The following is a 20,703-nucleotide window of genomic DNA, read 5'->3' on the forward strand; positions in this document are numbered from 1 at the left end:
CATAGACTATACTTATACTATACACTACTGAGCAAGAACAAAAAGTCTAGGCCTACTGACAATTTTCGAGAATAGTTCCCCTTGAAATGTTTTCATTATACCGCGTTTACACTTGCAACATGTATACTATACATGTCTAGAAAAAAAAAACTTCGCAATAAGTGAGTAGGCTCCCCTATTAATTTAGGCCCTATAGCAAAGTTTTTTTCCCTAGAAATGTATAGTATACATGTCGCAAGTGTAAACGCCGTATTAGGAACGTATCAGTGATACGTTCCTAATGAAAACATTTCAAGGGGAGCTACTCTCGGAAATTGTTTGGTAAACAAACTTCACTCCAATAAAAACCTCGTGTATGCCACTCTTGACAACTTGTACTAACTAAATTCTATTCTAGATCTAGAACAAGAATCTAGTAAATCATTTATTTTATTTTAGTTTAGAGTAAATTAGAGTTTTGACTTTAGTGTCACTTTAGACTTTAGACTTACACTTTACAGTTTACTTTACACACTACTGTGACACTACACACCCAACTTATTGTTACTATTTTTTACTGTATCTATCTTGGCTTATAGATTCATCTAGATCTAGATCTAATTGCCTTAAGACTTAAGTAACTTAAGTTAAGTTAAGGCGGCCTTAAGCCTTGAGTCAACTTGAACTTGAGTGGCTTGTACTTGTAGTTGAGTCCCTAGCACTAGCAGAACAACATTCTGGCCAAGCCTCAACCAACCACTGAACCAGTGGGCTCATTGATTGGGTTATTAATTAATTATCATGCCTTATTCACCTTATTGCAAAGAGCTAGGCCTAAATAAAAATATTAAATATACACTAGGCCTGACTAGGCCGGTCCGGTAATCTATCGTTTTAGGTAGGCCCTACACGTATAATCGCCCTCGGCTAGTAATGTACAAAAAAGTTACCTCATTGTCAAGGCTTTAATTATTATACTTTAATAGAAGAATAAATTGTGATATATTTAATAAATATTTGTGTCAAATATTATCGATAAATGAATAATAAACCTAAATCAATGGCTGACGATCAATATAGGTAAGAAATTAACTTTAAACAGCAGTGTTTGCGAGCAGGATTTGCTATATGTAAGTTAGAGTGGCTTCCCCTGAATCTCATGCTTTAAGTTTATAAAATAAAACTTCAACAAGATGGCTGCTATAGTAAATGAGCCATGTTGCATCTGTTGGAAACATCGCTAGTTTTCATTTATTACTGAAAAGTTTTAATTCAATTGTTTAAAAACAGGTACATAAATGAAACAGAGAAACATTTTTGTATTTTTCAAAACATAAATCCTCCTCAAAACGTCAAATAATTATTAAAATTTAAGGGGTCACCTGTTTTTCACATTACTAGTTGCGGGCGATTTTTACGTACATTAAACGATAGATTACCACTAGGCCTAAACTCAAAGCAATAGGCATAATAAAAACAATCTCATTTTAATATAGTAATATTATTAAATATAGATCTAGTTACAGTAAACTACTAACTAATTGGGTAGGATACTAAAAGGAAAGATCTAGATCTAGTTACATAAAAAGTCTAACTTGTACTAGTTTTACTAGGTCTAGATACTAGATAGGCCTTTTTAATAGTAGATCACGATCCATTGAAATAGAAAGTACACGAACCAAACAGCCTACCTATATATTTTAAAAGTTTTTACTTGTTAATAGAATGTACACAATATAGGCCTAATTATACTTTTTGTTTACCTATAGGTTTAGCTCTACCAGGGTTTATCACCATGACCCATCAAGATTCAACATCTAAACAAAAGCCCTGTCTAGAATTGGCAAGTTTTATATAACATTTAATTGTAATTAGTTATGCTTATTAGTTATTAATAGAGATGGCATAGTAGAGCATAAGTCTGGTTAACTCATCTTACTGGAACATGAAAGTCTTGATTCTGAGAAAATTAAGGTGGCTGGGCATAGTTTATTACTAATTAGTTCTTTCCTCAGAGAAGTGAACACACCACAGCTAAGATTAGTTCCAAAAAATATCCTTAACCAAAAATTCTAGCAGAATTACTTTGATAAATTGACAGCTTCTTTTAATGCAAATCTTTAAGTTCCACACGCAGTTTTTAATTGGAGACACAAAGCATTACTAAGGTTACTTTTATAATCTACACTCCCAAATTTTGGTTAGAATACATGGGAACCCCATTTGCTAAAATAATCTCATTTTATTACAACAAAGTTGTTTTTTATTATTTTTTTTAAGCATATTAATAAATATTTTAGAAAACTTTAGATTAACTAATTTAACTAAAGAAAATAATGTGTATAATTATTTTTTAAATTTAAAATGGACTTTAAATTTTTTTTTTTACTATGTTGTAAGAATGTTAGTTTAAAACAGTAAAGTATTTTTTTGTTTTGGTTTTGTTAGTTAATATGTTTTAAACGTATCTTTTAAACTTCTCAGCTCGATGCAAGAAATGATGGTGATGAAACTTGTCAAACATTTATCTTACACGACGAAGATCATACTTTGGGGAATTCCTTGAAGTATATGCTTAATAAAAAGTAGGTACCGTATTAGTTGATGCTAATCTTTTTAAAAGTATATTTTTTTACTAAGAACGAAGAGAGAGAGCGGTTGAGCAGCAGCGCATATGATTATCGCACACAAGTCTCAAGTTCAGTTAACATTAAATAACAGGCTCAACATCACCAGCAGTTCACTGGATTCTTCCAAAAATAAGTGCCTGTGAAGGATAAAGGCATCCACTGTCCCAAACACCATCTCCAATTATAGATTACTTGTGGAAATCAAAGCAGTTTCTGAAATAATTGAAAAAGATAGCACTGGATGTAGCACGTTTTTAAGAATAAATCCAGATGATATCACAGGAATAGCTCTAAGCTGGACCCCTCAAGGAAAACATGAAGGCTCACAGCTGAAAAGCAATAGACAATGGCAGGACTATCAGGAAAATTGGCACTGACTGGAAAAAGCTTTCTTGGTGGCCCCGTGTGTCTTGGGCACAAAAGTGAAAAGATAACACTGATGAACCGGCTCAAGCACATAATCTAGTCAGCTCTGAAGGGGTACCTGACTCACAGTAGAGAAGGGAAAGATGTCTTCTAGTACACAGTTGTGAGATACTAATACATCTCTGCTTCATCTGCCCTGTTGTCATCAGATCTATAAGATCTTTGACTATGATGGTAGACCTAGGCAATGGTCCTCCCAGTGCCTTCACTTATGCTCAATTCATTAAACTCATTAAAATAAATCAAAGCACTAAAACCCCCACCAATATAGACCCAATATTATGTGTTAGCTATTTACAAGCTTTTCTGTGATGATATAGATTCATTGCAAAGCTTTTTTTTATTTATAACACCTGTGTAGGATGAAAATTATTTGCCATGTTTGTGTTTGTGTATCTCCTACCCCATATTTCAGTACTGATTTTGTGTAAAATGAAAACTATATGCCAAGGTTTGTGTTTATGTATCACCTACCCCATATATCAGCACTGATTCAGTGTAAAATGAAAACTGTATTACAAGGTTTGTGTTTGTGTGTCACCTACCCCATATAACACCACTGATTCTGACCATCCAACTCCACAGCCCAGATGTAACTTTTGTTGGCTACAGCATCACCCATCCTTCGGAGAACAAAATCAACCTGCGCATTCAGACATCAGGTACCTTTTATAATAGACATCTTTTTTTTTTCAACCTTCTCCATTGGAGAGTCATTAAAACAAAGCTAAAACATTTGTGTTTGTCACAAGGCTGACAGTGTAAGAAATAAAAAATATATGAAGGCTTCCTCTGATATAAAGACTAGGGAGATATTGAGTATAGTAGACTTGTTTAACAATACCTCAATAGGACCTATTTTTAATACAAAAAAGCTTGCCGCACATTTACCTGGTATACAGTATATAGTCTTCTCTCTAAAAATTATAATACTGGCCATGCACTTGTGACTTTACAAACTTAGTACGAAGAAAATCTGTCAGAGAATGCTTGAATGACACTTGCTCTCAATCATTATTTTTGCTTGAACAAGTAGCATAAATTATTATAAAATATGGCAGCTGCATCACATTAAAGGTGAATGGGTTGTGACTCTCCAAACTGAGATACAGTTATGGCAAAAAAAAGCTAACATGTGTTTTTGATACTTCCTCATTGTTTTATTTAAAGCTTATAAAGTTAAGTTATAAAATTTCCATTTTTTTTCTGTATAGGCAAACCAGCAGTGGATGTTTTAAAGCAAGCTTTGAAAGATTTAAAACAGATGTGCAGTCACATGCTGACAACTTTTGAGGTAGATTTAACGAAACAATTTATTCTACCTCTCAATATTTGTGTTGAGGTTTAGTTAATTCATTCTTAGTTCTCAATATTTGTGGGTAGGTTTAAAGAATTCATTTTTAGTTCTCAATATTTATGGCCTGGTTTAAAGAATTCATTCTTAGTTCTCAATATTTATGGCCTGTTTTAAAGAATTCATTCTTAGTTCTCAATATTTATGGCCTGGTTTAAAGAATTCATTCTTAGTTCTCAATATTTATGGCCTGTTTTAAAGAATTCATTCTTAGTTCTCAATATTTGAGGCAAAGTTGAAATAATTCATTCTTAGTTCTGAGTATGTGTTATTAAATTCCTTACACTTAAAGCTATTTACTCAGATTTATTGTGGCTAATTTGTTTTAGGGTAAAATTATTTGTTCTAAGTTGTTATTAAAATATTGAAGTATTAAATTGAAATATTGAAAATGTTGCATCAAACAATTCAAGATTAAATGTCATAAAGGAAAATACTTTTTAAAATCTTAATCATTTCCTTCAATAATATTTACCACAATATAGTGCTAAATAGTTTAACTTTTCAAGAAACCTGCAATCAGTTTTGTAATTTTGTTAAGACCATTTCCAAAAGATAGTTTACAATTTTTTATTACATTTTATGTTATAATTTAAATACAAAGTTGTTTCTTAAGTAAATAAGCGTTTATAAATTTCATTTGATCAATGCTTCTATTTCAGTCCTCAACAAAATATTACAAAGAGAATCATATGGAAGTGAATGACATGGACAATCAGTCTTAAGTTTGTTTATATGGAACAGTGAATGATTGTATTGTAAATACATTTTTTGTGTGAATGCTGCGTTTTAATTTGAAAGAGATAGACTGCCAGTATGAATTTAATATAGTAAATTTTAAGTTTTGTCTAGTGTGAACGAGTTGATAGTTTGTAGTGAGAATTCATCATGATTGTGATCATCACATGTTTTAAATAAATATTCTTGTTACATTCTTTCTAAATTCTTTTTTTGATGTAGAGAATTGATATTGAAACCAAATACCAAAAGGGGTAATTGGTTTCTTAGCTTTTTGCAATTAGTGATACTTAGTACCATCTGTGGGTACAAACATAACTGAATTGTGAGGATTGCCACATTTTAAGTTCCCTGCATTCAATTTTGTATAGTTTCCGATCTCCCTGATACAGCAATAGTAAAACATCAACCATCTATTAATGACATAGAACAAATTAACAATTGTATTAATTTTATAGTGCTTTATTCATTAGAGCTTGTACATGAATAATAAAAGAGTGCTGTAAATAATAATTAGAAATAATTTATTTAAATTAAATGGCTCATTGGTAGTAAATGGGGAAGCGGGTAATTATATTTGTCTTCAGACCAGAATTTTTTTTTATTTTCTAAATTTTAAAATTGTACTGTCAGTTGTGTAGATTAGTATTCACATAGAAGACCTAGGGCCATACAATGAAAATGAGTTCAGAGTTTAGCTTAAAGATTCAGGAGCAGTCTATATCCAAATGTTACAGGCAGTCTGTATCCATATGTTATAGGCAGTCTGTATCCATATGTTACAGGCAGCCTATATCCAAATGTTATAGGCAGTCTGTATCCATATGTTACAGGCAGCCTATATCCAAATGTTATAGGCAGTCTATATCCAAATGTTACAGGCAGCCTATATCCAAATTTTACAGGCAGCCTATATCCAAATGTTACAGGCAGTCTATATCCAAATGTTACAGACAGTCTATATCCAAATGTTACAGGCAGTCTATATCCAAATGTTACAGGCAGCCTATATCCAAATGTTACAGGCAGCCTATATCCAAATGTTACAGGCAGTCTATATCCAAATGTTACAGACAGTCTATATCCAAATGTTACAGACAGTCTATATCCAAATGTTACAGGCAGCCTATATCCAAATGTTACAGGCAGACTATATCCAAATGTTACAGGCAGTCTATATCCATATGTTATATGCAGTCTATATCCAAATGTTACAGACAGTCTATATCCAAATGTTACAGACAGTCTATATCCAAATGTTACAGGCAGCCTATATCCAAATGTTACAGGCAGCCTATATCCAAATGTTACAGGCAGTCTATATCCAAATGTTACAGGCAGTCTATATCCAAATGTTACAGGCAGCCTATATCCAAATGTTACAGGCAGCCTATATCCAAATGTTACAGGCAGTCTATATCCAAATGTTACAGGCAGTCTATATCCAAATGTTACAGGCAGTCTATATCCAAATGTTACAGGCAGTCTATATCCAAATGTTACAGGCAGTCTATATCCAAATGTTACAGGCAGTCTATATCCAAATGTTACAGTTTTTGTCCAGTATGGTCAGTGTTGTAGGCACTGCACACCGTGAGTTGATCACCCTGGATTTGACATCGTTACACAGAGGTGTACTATGGCTACAGAAAGCAAATATGCAAGTCTCCAGTGTTTCCAGCATCTGGGGGTATTTAGAAATATAAATTGGGACTGTGAGCCTGTTAATATTTCAATACAAGTAGGCTAAGCAATGGTTTTTAATAAAAGTAAACAAAATGCCTGTTTACGATGAAAATATTCAGTTATAATCAATTAATTAAAATTAGGGTTTTTTTTTAAATTTATTGGGTTATGATAATAAACTAGTGATATCAATAACTGGTAATTTATAGGTCTCGCTCGGAACTTTCAAAACTCACTTATTTCAGAAAAAAATATGCCAGGGAAAAAAACGACCCCCCCCCCCCCCCCGCTACATCAATACTAATTTTGTATATCTAGCTTAATGAGACCGAAGATATGACCTTGTTAAATTTTATGGGCTGGCAACACAGCTGAGACAAGTATGCCGTTCATGCCATGTTATTTTTCGATTTAAAAAATTTGGCCTTAAATGGGTATCAAAATCTGGCCACTTACCACCGAGGCATCGGTAGATGAATCGAAGCAACGGAAGAAGTTGGGCGAGTCTATGATGAACATGCAGTACTCCAAGGCACTGATGATCCTATTGACTGGATCACATTCATGGGCCACTTCATGCAGCTGATTGATTATTGTTGGGTAGCCGGGGCTGGTGTGGGGATGAATAACATATTTTGGATGATTTTAGATACAGATGTCCGATAATAGATTCTTCCATAAAATAGGTGTGTTGGGTTGTTAGTAGTATTGAAATCTCGACTAATTTTATGGTGAGAAATTAGGGTTAGGCGTATGGTAGGACTAAATAGGGTTAGGGACAGGGTTAGCCAGAGGTGTAGCGACCCTTCCCGGCGCCCGAAAACAAACTTTCAATTTGGCGACCCCCCTCCACCATATATTTTTGTTTATATTTATAATGCAAAACCAGCTAAAATGAGCTTTTAATTTTTTTCAACCCACTTTGGCGTCCCCTAGGGTCGGCGCCCGGGGACATATGTACCCTCCCCCCTCGCTACGCCTCTGGGGTTAGCATTGACATTTGCCAGCCATGTATGTATTTAGTTAACTACCAGTAACCTAACACCCCTTTTTTAAAGAATATTCTATTATCGGACACTTGTATAAATTCCCACATTTTTAATGACAATACTCATTAAAGTTATTTTTTAGGATCTAAATCTGCCAATTAATAATGTCACGCAAAAAAAAAAAGATTAAAACTAAAAAACCTACTAATCCTGCATTACGTCCCCTGTAACAACTTTGTAAAACGCCAAGACCTCCTTGCTAATACTCTCCCCGTACTGTGCGAAAAACGTGTCGGTCTGCTCTTCCAGTGATGGACCATCCCGAGGGGCGCACAGCGAATTCTCCACTGACAGAAACTGTGGGTCTGATGGGATGAGACTTTTTTAAAACCACAGTGTTACATTTACAATTGAATACAATTGTGGGATTCTGTTGTGAGCTTTTGTGAGTTGGATAATCAGATGCCAGTAGGACGTGTGTCTTGGACAGTAACCCCCCCTCCCCCCGTCGACAGTTACACGGGACACAGGGGTGGACTGGCTTGCCGGTCTACTGGTGAAAATCCTAGTGGGACCCCAGAAAAAAAAACTAGTGGGCACTCAGGAACCAGACTTTCTTCCAGGCATCTCCCCCCGAAGAAAGTCTACCGCCCCCCCCCCCCCCACCTCCTCCGAACGAAATGGAATTTATATATAAAAAACTAGTTTTACAAGTGTCCGCCCCTCCCCCCACCCCACCAGAAAATGTTTGCCGGGAGAAAAAAGTCTGGAAGAAACACTGTCAGGAACGGTGCTGTAGCAATAGTCCTATTATTGGTTTGATTTTTTAAAAAAATATTGTTTTTTTTCTCCATTTCTAAAAAAAAAGTAAAGATTCCTCTTTACATCTAGCGATCCCTTGGGCAGATGAAGTAGAGTTAATATGTTTCTTGATCTCGGCATATGATGGTATAATGCGGTGAGCGCTATGCGCAGCATCCTTTGCTTTCCCTAACGTGTGTCAGGTACCAAGTGTTTCTTCCAGACTTTTTTCTCCGGGGGGGGGGGGGGGGGGGCGGACACTGTTAAAAGTATATAGCGGTAGACTCTCTTCAGTAGACTCTCCCCCGAAGAGATGCCTGGAAGAAACAATGCAGGTACCTATCAGAGCTGGGTGGACTTAGTGACGTTCAACTGACTTGAATCCGGATTAGAACTCGAGACTTTCGGGTTTGCAATCTAGCGCTCAATCTAGGCGTACAATTCAAGCTTTGATGGAGAAGAAAATGTAAGATGAAATCTCAAGCTATAGCTGGAGAGGGGGGGGGGGGGCTTTTAAAATATCCCGGGCCTCTTGACACAGCTAGTCCACCCCTGACAGGACACCCCTTCCCCCTGATGAATTACCGCCCTGTCAATAACCCTTCTGGGTAATCCTCCCCCCTCCATCTCTCCCCGCTCAAATAAGTCTTAAATACATCAATTCTAACTGTAGCCAACGTTTTTTTAAAATATTTTATTTAGAAAGTAACGTCAGCGGCCAGGGCGCATGAGTTCCCATATGAAATTCAACGGCCACCTGTTCGTGACATAAGGGTCGTCCATAAATGACGTCACACTCGTAGGGGGGAGGGGGAGTCCGTAATTTTGTGACGTTGTGTGATGAGGGGGAGGGGGGGGGGGGTTCAGATGGTGCGACGTCACACTTTTGCATTATAAAAAAGCCATGTTAGAAAACAAATTTTAGACGTTATTTCGCGGTTTAGAAAACTGTTTTAATAAATTGTAATAGGAATTGATTAAAATATTCTATTTTGACAGAGTTCAGACAAGATTTTCGAAAAAAAACCAATGTTTTAAGAAAAATTCAACTGAGATTTTGCGGGGGGTTGTAGGCTGAAGTGTGACGTCATTTTAGGGGTGGGGGGGGGGGTCTGGCTTTTTGTGACGATGTGTGACGGAGGGGAGGGAAGGAGGTAAAAATGTCCAAAAAAGCGTGACGTCGCCCCAAAGGCGAGCCACCCTAGATGGAGGCATCTTGCTGTGGTCAGGCATGGGAAGGGGTGGGCGCCGCCATGCGACACATAGCCCTAGACACATCACTCTGCGTTGCCCCAACGACCCATACGAAGGTTAAGGGATGATTTAGATTTAGAAGGCACCATCCAGTTTAGTTCCACCAAATGATATGTTTTTTTTTGTGTGGCTTACCACAGTCATCAACAACGGACACGTACATTCCCGCTGGGTAGAGCAAGGGGTCGTTGTCTAGCTCTACAGGTCTGAGGAAAAAAAAATGTTATTTACTTGAAGTTGAAGAGTGAGAAAAGGGTACAAAGCAGGGCCGGCGCTACCTATTAGGCGAACTAGGCAGTCGTCTATGGCGCCATCCCTAGGGGGGCGCAAAAAGGTTTAATCGCTATAATAAAAAAAAAGTACCTAATAATTAATAACTTTGATTATCTTTTATAAATTATAGATGGTAATATAGAAAGGAGTAGCGATCAATTTCGGCGCCCTGGACGAACTATCAATTTTGCTCCCCCACCCCCAAAGTAGGTCTATATAGGCACATCTTTGTTCCCCACCTTTTTAATTTGGAAAGGTCGGGGCGCTTTTGACCAGTCACTTTGCTTTTTTATTTTGGTGTTACATAATTGAAGTAGAAAACGATTAAATAAGTTCGTATTTTAAATTTCGAACTATTCAAAAAGGTATGTTATTTTAATGTTAATTTAGTGATCGCTCCAGCGCATGACGGGACGTTCCAAAACACGTGCAATTTTGGTTTTTAATAGGGCTTGTAATTCTCGTTTTCTCTGACTTTGAATTAGAAATCTATTCTGGTGTATAGAGTTTTGTAATGACGGGGTGTTCAAAGTATTGTACTTGTTTGGTAAGTTTTGATGGATCGTTCAGATTTGGGAGTAACGGTGGAAGGCTGTTGCCAGTGGCGTAGGCAAGGGGGGGGGGGGGGTTAGGGGGGGGTTATAACCCCTCCCATTGACCCCTATATATATATATATATATATATATATATATATATATATATATATATATATATATATATATATATATATATATATATATATATATATATATATATATATATATATATATATATATATGATTGTATAAATATGGAAAAATGTTTGAACCCCTCCCATGACCAATTCCAGGCTACGCCACTGGCTGTTGCTGATATGGTTCCGTAGGTATGAAATATCGGTTCTTGAAGTGTTTAAGTGTCGTATTTTTTATTTGGCTGTTGTCGTTTAGTTGTAGGCCTAGTGGAATCTGATTGGTAGTAGAGAAATGAGAATGTAGGTGTTGAAGTATCGTCGTTCTGGGGTTCGGGAGTATCGAGTCCTGTGGTATTAAGGCATCGAGTGTGTTAAATGTTAACGTGTAGTAGTAGGTCCAGTGAAATCGTTGTTGATTTGGAGTATCGTTTGTAGAGCTTGGTGAAGTTAAGCGAGTTGGTGCCGTAGTTCTGGAGCATCGAGTCTAGTTATGTTTAGGTATCGAAGGTTGATATGTGTCGTGAATGAAGTAGAGTATATCGAGTAGCCGAGTTTATCGTAAGTTAGATGATTTCAATTCAGGACGGAACACACTACAAAGAAAGGTAGGCGTTCTCTAGCTGAAAAATCTAGTTTTTTTTAATAGGAATCTATATTACCACTCTTAACGTTATAATAATTAATATATAATATTATCTAGGCTGGAATTTATAACTAACCTTAAACTTTTTTTTCAAATTACATATTTTTTAAATATTTAATCAATAATTATAGCAGTAACTTAAAAGTTAGCCGTAATTGAATTTTTTTAAAATGCGTCCCTCTTTTTAGGGGATCCAAAATTTCTATTACCACCTTAAATTAACACCAACAAATAAATGTGTCATCAAAATTGACGAGAAGTATGTTATAATAAAGCTACCATGTTTCGACTTTCAAACAAAACTTTAAGTTAAGTAGTCAATGAGTAAAATATATTTCTTTGACAAGTATACATAGCTTATATAAAAGATTTCTTATAATTATTATATAACGAAATTTCGAGCGTTCTATTGTATTTTTCAAGCATGTTTTAGTTACACATAGTTAATGTAGCTATTCTTGTGAAAGTTATTTCCCTTGATTAAGATTTTTGTATTTGTATTTCCAAATGGGAGCTGATTCGTTTCTTCACTTTGAATTCATTTCAAATTCCTGCACCTTAGGTTGACCGCTTACTTATAAATACAACTTTAAGTTATTATTTACTATAGTAAAGTTCTAAACAAAATAGTTTGGTAGGTTTTTTAAAGCATTATCACGTTGAAAAACTAATACATCAGTAGCCTTTTTAAATTGCAATATTTAATGTTAGTAGACATACATTATGAGAAAGTGCCGCAAATGCGTCTAAAAACGTCTTAGACGCAAATTTATCATCTAATTAAAGTGTCTTTTTCATATTTTTCACCCTCTCCTAAAGGATTCATATATAGCAATGGTAGGCTGGAATCTATAACATTTATAACCTTTTATTTTTCAAAAAAAAATCGTTACATAATCACACAATATAGACATTTTACAATTATAACTAAAGAGAATCAAGCCTTAAGCAGGTAAGTTTCGTTCTGGAACTCACCATGGGAGGTCTGCAGAGAGCCCAACACTACAAGAGCTGTGTATTTTTTCCGTATTCTTTTTCCAGACTTTTTTCTCCCGGGAGGGAGAGGGGGGGGGGGGCTAGGGAAGCACTTGAAACTTTCTAAAGGGAGGGGGGAGATGGAAGGAGGCTATGTCGTAAAGTACAAAGTAGACTCGTGGATTTAGCAACAATTTCAATAAAAAGTGATTACGCTTGCAAACTGGAATTGAAGGAATGAGTACAAGCTTTTGAGACGAAGGAGGCAAGTAAAATTTGATTTTGATATCTGCTTATAACGTGTATAAAAGTGCTCTCAAGACCTTTGTGAATGGAGCAGAGCTAGAAGAGGTCGAAGACTTTAAGTACCTCGGCAGCTATATATCAGCAAATGGCAGCATGGAGAAAGAAATGGCCACCAGAATAGCAATGGCAGCACAAGCTTTCAACAGACTCGCTAAGATCTGGAAATCATCTTCACTGCAGCAGAGAACCAAAATAAGGATCTACAAGTCTAATGTACGTTCTGTACTCCTCTATGCTGCAGAGTCATGGAAACTAAACAAGAAAGGAGAGAGTCGACTCGGAGGCTTCGAAAGAAGATCCCTCCAACGTATTCTCAGAATAAAGTGGGACGACAAAGTCCCGAACAAGGAAATATGGCGAAAGACAGGATTAAACGACATTGTTTCAGAAGTTCGAATGAGGAGATGGAGATGGCTGGGCCGTGTCCTACGCATGAGCAAAAAAAGACTCCCCAACAAGGCGCTGAAGTGGAACCCACCCGGAAAGAGAAAGAGAGGAAGACCACTGGGAACATGGAGGAGAGAGATGGAAGAAGAAGTACAGGCTACTGGCAAGACCTGGCATGAACTAAAGTGGCTCGCCCAGGACAGGGTGGAATGGCGGAGATTTGTTGTTGCCCTATACTCCACAGGGAGTGATGAGGATTAAGTACGTAAGTATAACGTGTATGCAATTAATAATAAATTAATAGGTAGCTTTTAATTAATTGTTTTCTTATGCATATGTTTAAGTAATTAATTTGTGTAAAAGGGGGCGTTTTAATAAGTTTTGCCTAGGGCGCTAAATAACCTGGCGCCGGCACTGGGTACAAGACAGATGCCGGATTAATGCCGGCTCATACTACAGGCTCGAATATATATTTTTTTTGGTTGAAATAAAAATAACTAAAAAAATATTTTTACGAACGTCTATTTAGGACCGGGGAAGGGGGGCGGGGGGGGGGGGGGGGGGGGGGGCTTAAATTATTATATGGTTGGTATACATGGATGCAGTGGATGTCACATGATGTGGTGACACCCCCTTCTAACAATTTTGAATTTTCGGTTTGGTGTCACCCTTTCCCCCCTATTTATATTATTTTAGCTAAATAAAACATTGCTTTGATAATAAATTTTACTATATAGATGTCACCCACTACATGGCGTCACATGGTACGGACCGCCCCCCACCCGCACCACCTTGTGACGCCACTGCATGGATGACACCCCCCTCTAACCTGAAGCCCACGGTGACGCCGCATGTGCCGATGACCAGTTGAACAAAGTTGTCCCATTTCTCGTCATACACCGTCTTAATCTCGCCATAGCCAGGTAGTATTGTGACGAGACGGTCGGAGTAGTCGCTGGACGGGTTCATAGATGAGCTTCCTTCTTCTGTGAACTGAAATATCATAGGGGGGGGGGTGTATTATGCATAAATGACGTCACCGTTTTTCGGTTTTGTGCATGTTGATTTATAAATTTGGAGGGGGGGGGGGGGGCGTAATGATAAAAATAATGACGGCATTTGTGGATTACCTCCCCCACCAACGGAGTGGTCTAGCAGTAGAGAGCTGGATTGCTAACCCGTAAGTCTCGAGTTCGAATCCGGGTTCAAGTCAGTAGACCGTCCCAGAGTCCACCCAACTCTGATGGGTACCTAACTCACGTTAGGGAAAGTAAAGGCGGCTGGGCATAGTGCTGACCACACTATCTCTTCATATACCGAGGTCACAGAAACAAGAGAACTCTACTTCACTTGCACTATAGACCGTCAGGTATGAAAAGGGAACTTTTCCCCCACCAACACCACTATCTGGGTGTTGAGTATAATTTGACTGTGTGTACGTACCTAGAAAGCCTAGTCTCTGTATCATCAATAACCATGCGTGTTTATTCAAAGTCTACACTAGGAGTGTGTCGATGTATTTTGATTGCTGTTTGTTTTTCTATAAATGTCGATTTTACTTCAGCGGGGAAATACTTAAACCCAGTGGCGTCGCAAGGTAGGGTGTCATCCGGTAAGGGTAGCTTGGGTGGGGGGGGGGGGTGGATAACCCCACCCCTCTCCAACAACTTTGCATTTTCGGTTTCGTATACCCCCTCCCCTAGTATTTAATTATTTTAACTGAATAGACAATTGTTTCGAAAGTAATGAAGGTTTTTTAATGGGGGTTTCCCCCCCCCCCCCTCAATTGTGTCACCCAGTACGCACCGCACCCCCCCCACAGAGGCGTAGCGAGGGGGGCATATGTCCCCGGGCTCCGACCTTAGGGGGCGCCAAAAAGAGTTCGAAAAACAAATTGAAAGTTTGAGGGGGGGGGGGGGCGCAAATCGAATGTTTGAGGGGAGGGGTGCAAATCGAAAGTTTGTCCCCGGGCGCCGGGAAGGGTCGCTACGCCTCTGCCCCCCCCCCCCCCCTGCAATGTGACGTCACTGGTTAAACCTACCGTGTAAGACCAATTCCGAGCTTCTCCTTGGATGCGTGTCGAGTGAAAGTACGAGGTCGTGGCGTTTATAGACACAAACACTTTGACCTCGACCCCTTTGACGAAAGTCTTGCCGAGTTGCCTCCCGCCCCAGGCGTACACCTGTCAGGATTGTGGGTTCAGTTTCAAGAACAGTAATTGGTTAACTAATCAATTAATAGCATTGTAATAATTAAAATGTGAAAACAGATGTAGAGGTTTAAAAAAAAAGATTTTTGAAAAGATTCCTCTTTAGAACTAGCGATCTTTTGGGCAGATGAAGTAGAGTTTAGATGGTTTTTTTTACCTCAACATTTGAAGGGAAAATGTGGTTAGCACTATCAAAGCCTCCTTTACTTCCAATAACATAAGCTCAGGACACTAAAACTGTGCTGTAGTATGGGTGGTCTAGGGACAGTGTCGGAACTTGAGAATAACCCCCACCCAGGGGCGTAGCGAGGGGGGGGGCGGGGGGTGCGGACCGCACCGGGTGACACCATTTAGGGGGGTGACACCAAGGCAAAAAAATAGCAAAATATATAGAGAAAAACTCGAGGGGGGGGTGCAAATCGAAAGTTTGAGGGGGGGGGGGTGCACATCGAAAACTTGAGGGGGGGGGGTGCAAATCGAAAGTTTGAGGGGGGGGGGGGTGCAAATCGAAAATTAGAAAGTTTGTCCCTGGGAAGGGACTCTATGCCTCTGGGGGGGGGGGGTGACACCATTAAGTGCCGCACCGGGTGACACCCGACCTCGCTACGCCACTGCCCCCACCCCCTTGCAATTTTTGTGGACTCACAAACACACACACACACACACACACACACACACATATATATATATATATATATATATATATATATATATAGAGAGAGAGAGAGAGAGAGAGAGAGAGAGAGAGAGAGAGAGACATCCTTATAGATGCACAGTCTCCCACCAGCGCGTGTCGTGATAAATTGACCTACCGGTAGGTCGTTGTGATAAATTTATTTCACACAACGTTCATATATCATTAACCCCCCCCCCCTCCCACACGGGCCTCTCATTTACATCCTATAGCACCTCCAATTAAGTTCTACATGGACCACTAATTAGGATCCACTTGGACGTATCATTAAGACCTACTTGGATCTCAAATTATAACCCACGTCGATCTCTCACTAAGAGTATTAAGACTTACATCCAGTTTCTTCCAGGCATCTCCCCGATGAAAGTCTACCGCCCCCCGAACGAGATGGAATTTATATAGTAAAAAAATACTTTTACTAGTGTCCGCCCCCCCCCCCCGGAAAATGTAGACCGCCCCCCCCCCCCCGAAAATATCCAGTGCCCCCTCCCCGCCCCAGGAGAAAAAAGTCTGGAAGAAACACTTCTCAAATCGACCTCTCATTAAGAGCTACTTGGACCTCAAAAATCCCTCATGCACATCTCATTAAGACTCACATGGGTCTCTCATTAAGAACCAGGTGGATCTCAAATTAAAACCCAAATCGACCTCCAATTAAGTTCTACGTGGACCACTCATTAGGATCCACATCTACCTCTCATTAAGACCTACGTGGACCTCAAAAATTATCACTCACATGGACCTCGTGTTAGTTAGACTCACATGGACCTCGCACATCCCATCCTTCTGTTGGAAAGTCCCCGGCGTCGTCTCAACACAAATTGGATTTGCGATGTGTGCAACCAAAAACTTCACCGGAAGTGGCACCAACACGTGACCGCCCGCAAAATCTCGCACCATCGGGTCGTTAAAAATGGCGCAAAATGGCTGAGCTGTAATTCAAATAAAAAACACATAACACGCACCTACAAAAAAATGTACATTGGAGTTTCTTCCAGGCATCTCTTCGGGGGGGGGGGGGCGAAGAAAGTCTACCGCCCCCCCCCTCCTGACGAAATGGAATTTATATAGAAAATATACTTTTACCAGTGTCCGCCCCCCAAACCCGGAAAATGTCCCCCCCCCTCTCCTGAAAATATCAAGTGCCCCCCCCCCCCCCTCCCCGGAGAAAAAAGTCTGGAAGAAACACTGTACATATTATGTGTAATCTTAAGGTTAAATTTATAACTGTAAGTCTCCCATTCTTATTTGTGGCGTTAGCCTTTCAACTAGATGTGTTTGGCTGTAGCAATTTAAAAATAGCTTAGCAATGACTTACATGGTAAAGCGCAGTGGAAATTTCCGATGCCTTTTGTGGGACTAGGACAAGTACATTTGTCAGACACACACGCAGCGCCTACCGCACAACAAGAATGGGTCGCCGCAAATTGGCTGCGCAGCTTCACACATATATATATATATATATATATATATATATATATATATATATATATATATATATATATATATATATATATATATATACATATATATATATATACATATATATATATATATATTACATGTATATATATATACGTATGTATATATATATATATATAGGCCTATATGTGTATATATATGTATGTATATATTTATGTGTATTTATATGCCTATATATATATATATATATATATATATATATATATAGGCAGGCCTATATGTGTATATATATGTATGTATATATTTATGTGTATTCATATGCCTATTAGTATATATATATATATATATATATATATATGTGTGTGTGTGTGTGTATTTATATGCCTATATATATATATATATATATATATATATATATATATATATATATATATATATATATATATATATATATATATATATATATATATATATATATATATATATATTAATTACAATGTATGTACAATATATATTACAATGTATGGAAACATGAAATAAAACTCTTAATAAACGGGAACACCGAAAAGAGTCTCCTCCCATTCGATGTTGTTTTGTATACCAATAACTTAAGTCTTACGTGGCACAGCAATTGTAAAGATATATGGAGCTGCATCACAGTATGGAAAGGTGAACAAAGCTGCTGCACTAACTACAAGCTTGAACATCTTGCGGGCTGAAGAAAGATAACGAATACTTCTATCGATTAGCCGTACACATCATATTTTGTTTTAACTTATTTGTGGTGTTGTTGTAATTTTGGAAAGATGAGAGTTGTTGTGTTGGTCCCTATGTATTTATGTTTACTTCAGCTACCTTCTTTCTATTGTATGGGCAGCAGTGGCGTAGCTAAAGGTGGCGGGTGGGGCGACCGCCCCTAGCTCTGACCCTATGGACGCGCCAAAAGGGGTGGAAAAAATTGAAAGCTATTTTAAGCTGGGGTATTGAATTATACCCAGTTAAAGTTAAGAAAGTCACTGATTTTACTGTTTTACATCAACTGGGTTGCACCTCAATTAAAAATTTTTACGGGATAGAGACTGGTAAAAAGTACCACCAACCTTTCCAACTGAAGGGGGCGGGCGTCCCCCCCCCCCGCTTGAATTACTATATAATACAGGGAGGGAAGGGGAGCGCAAATTTGATAGTTCGTTCCAGGCACATATGGGTGGGGGAGTTTTTTTTACCAACATAAATGGGAGGAGAGTGGGTGGAAGCAAAATAATATTTCGCCCCCCTCCCCCCCCCCCCCAGTGCCGGAATGAGTCGCTACGCCTCTGACAGGCAGCATGGACACGGGCAAAACGGGTACGAGTGGAACTGAGGAGGATGAGGATTACGAACCTCTCACACCCGTTATGCCAACCGCTGAACCCACGATACCAACCACTAGACCAATAATGCAACTGAGTGTGAGCTTTACTTCTAGACCGCACTGACTCATCTCGTCTAAGCTCTGATACTATTGTACAAATCACACCTATACGAGTGACTAGATGATTGGTACGAGTAAATACTTGTAAATGGTAATTTACAAAAATAAAGAGGAAATATTCTTTCAAAATGAAAAATAATTAAAACACTTGTAGGCAATACATTATCCTGATTATGGTTAGGTTTATTCCTAGTATCAGTGGCGTCGCTAGGTCGGGTGTTACCCGGTGCGGCACTTCGTATAAACTTTAATCACTCCAGACTTGATAGTAACGAAGTTTATCTTTGATGTTAATAATACAGTTGCAGGTAGATTTTTTTCTCTCTACAGTTAGCACGTTGTAATAATTGTAGATTTGTACTTAAAAGACTAGGCCTATTTAACTTTAATTAATCATAAATGGAACTGGCAAAAAGCATTTTTCTTCTGTACATTTTGCGATTTTTTTTTGTCTTGGTGTCACCCCCCTAAATGGTGTCACCCGGTGCGGTCCGCACCCCCACCCCGCACTCGGTACGCCTCTGCCTAGCATACAAAAACAAAATAATTCGTTACGCCCCAACGGCGTTAATTAAATACATTAAATATAATAACAATGATCCTTGCGACGAACACAGAAAATGAAGCTTTAAATCTTGGGTTACTTTATGTTGATATACATCTCAACAAATATTTTAAACACATTTTCTCGAAAAAATCACTTAATAATCCCACACACTTATAAATTTATAAAAACAGTTCCAAAAAATTAAAACATTTATTTAAGAAATTTAAAAAGAAAATACACAAATGAAAACGAATCACTTAATGGCTTACTTCAGCGGCCAAGACTAAGTTTTCGCGAGACATGCAAGCGAATTATAAATATCTCGGAAGCCGATCCATAAACTCCGACATTTTGACAGTGGCTGTACATCCCGGCCTCACACACAAGGTGATGACACTTCTCGACTTGCGCCCGATAAAATAGTACATGTGCATCTATACCCCACACTTACTACTTTTAGCTTACATCAAAATTATTCACAACGCTAAAAAAATTTTAACCACACAATAAACTTGAAGTTGAAGCAAGGGCACAGAGGGCAAATAGATAAACTTGACATATTCCTTTTGGCCCCAGGGGAGCAAAGGGAAGGACTCGATTTTGAGCGGCTCTCTTATTTTATCATGTGTAACTCTCATAGTATTTGGGCAGTCGGCAGCGGTATTTTACTAAACAGCCATTTATTGTTATCATCCTCATCAACTCTTGCTTCACATCTGGTTAATATCTGTATAAAACGTTACTGGTATGGTTATTTTTTGTACGGCCTCTTCTCCGCTCATTTTCGGGGGGAGTGGGAGGGGAGGGGTGGACACTGGTAAAAGTATATATTAGCTACATAAATTTTATTTTGTTTAGATGGTGAGGGGGGGGGGGGGGGGGAGGCGGTAGACTTTCTTCGGGCTCCCATCGAAGAGATGCATGAAAGAAACTCTGGTCGTACAGTGTTTTTTTTCCTCCTGCATTTGGTGCTGTCCTTTATCTTGGATGTTAAAAGAATCACACTTATGCATTCGTCATCATCAGTGTTTCTTCCAGACTTTTTTTCTCCGGGGGGGGGGGGGGGGGGGAGGAGGGGAAAGCACATGAAATTTTTGAGGGGAGGGGCGAACACTGTTAAAAGTATACATTTTCTATATAAATTCCATTTTATTCTGGGGGAGGGGGCGATAGACTCTCTTTGGGGGGGGGGGGGGGGGCGGTCCCGAAAAGATGCCTGGAAGAAACACCGAGAACATGATT

At 38.5% G+C, this 20,703-nt stretch overlaps 2 protein-coding genes across 3 annotated transcripts; one reads left to right on the plus strand and one right to left on the minus strand.

Annotated features, from left to right (window-relative positions):
• The first annotated feature begins 280 nt into the window (after positions 1–280).
• LOC131952255 (DNA-directed RNA polymerases I and III subunit RPAC2) lies at positions 281–5,324 on the plus strand. Of its 2 annotated transcripts, none has more exons than XM_059314813.1 (6): positions 281–353; positions 1,749–1,822; positions 2,464–2,564; positions 3,621–3,697; positions 4,250–4,329; positions 5,052–5,324. In XM_059314813.1, the coding sequence occupies exons 2-6, from the start codon at positions 1,775–1,777 to the stop codon at positions 5,112–5,114; spliced, it is 369 nt and encodes a 122-aa protein (XP_059170796.1). In that variant the 5' UTR covers positions 281–353; positions 1,749–1,774; the 3' UTR covers positions 5,115–5,324. The 2 variants fall into 2 exon arrangements, with proteins under 2 accessions (XP_059170796.1, XP_059170795.1); XM_059314812.1 differs by having other exon boundaries at positions 313–415.
• Positions 5,325–5,572: 248 nt separating this feature from the next.
• Positions 5,573–19,836, minus strand: LOC131952254 (uncharacterized). The gene is made up of 10 exons (XM_059314810.1): positions 19,731–19,836; positions 18,060–18,155; positions 17,337–17,457; positions 16,781–16,950; positions 15,157–15,297; positions 13,945–14,108; positions 9,993–10,063; positions 8,008–8,167; positions 7,270–7,423; positions 5,573–6,811 (listed from the first exon to the last, which is right to left on the minus strand). Exons 2-10 carry the CDS (start codon positions 18,093–18,095, stop codon positions 6,662–6,664), a joined length of 1,167 nt encoding a protein of 388 aa, XP_059170793.1. The 5' UTR covers positions 18,096–18,155; positions 19,731–19,836; the 3' UTR covers positions 5,573–6,661.
• Positions 19,837–20,703: the final 867 nt, after the last annotated feature.

This window comes from Physella acuta, unplaced genomic scaffold, assembly GCF_028476545.2.
Source record: "Physella acuta isolate Inbredline_101_S28 unplaced genomic scaffold, ASM2847654v3 ptg000862l, whole genome shotgun sequence".
Classification (NCBI taxonomy): Eukaryota; Metazoa; Mollusca; class Gastropoda; family Physidae; genus Physella; species Physella acuta.

What these genes read in the sequence shown, in the direction of transcription:
- LOC131952255 (XM_059314813.1), top strand. Translation starts at nt 1,775, where the DNA reads ATGACCCATCAAGATTCAACATCTAAACAAAAGCCCTGTCTAGAATTG. An exon ending in AAAAGCCCTGTCTAGAATTG is followed by an intron (nt 1,823 to 2,463) that starts GCAAGTTTTATA and finishes TAAACTTCTCAG; the next exon opens with CTCGATGCAAGAAATGATGG. An exon ending in ACATGCTGACAACTTTTGAG is followed by an intron (nt 4,330 to 5,051) that starts GTAGATTTAACG and finishes CTTCTATTTCAG; the next exon opens with TCCTCAACAAAATATTACAA.
- LOC131952254 (XM_059314810.1), bottom strand. Translation starts at nt 18,095, where the DNA reads ATGCAGCTCCATATATCTTTACAATTGCTGTGCCAC. An exon ending in ATGGGATGTGCGAGGTCCAT is followed by an intron (nt 15,298 to 16,780) that starts GTGAGTCTAACT and finishes CAATCCTGACAG; the next exon opens with GTGTACGCCTGGGGCGGGAG. An exon ending in CATCTACCGATGCCTCGGTG is followed by an intron (nt 6,812 to 7,269) that starts GTAAGTGGCCAG and finishes AAATACCCCCAG; the next exon opens with ATGCTGGAAACACTGGAGAC.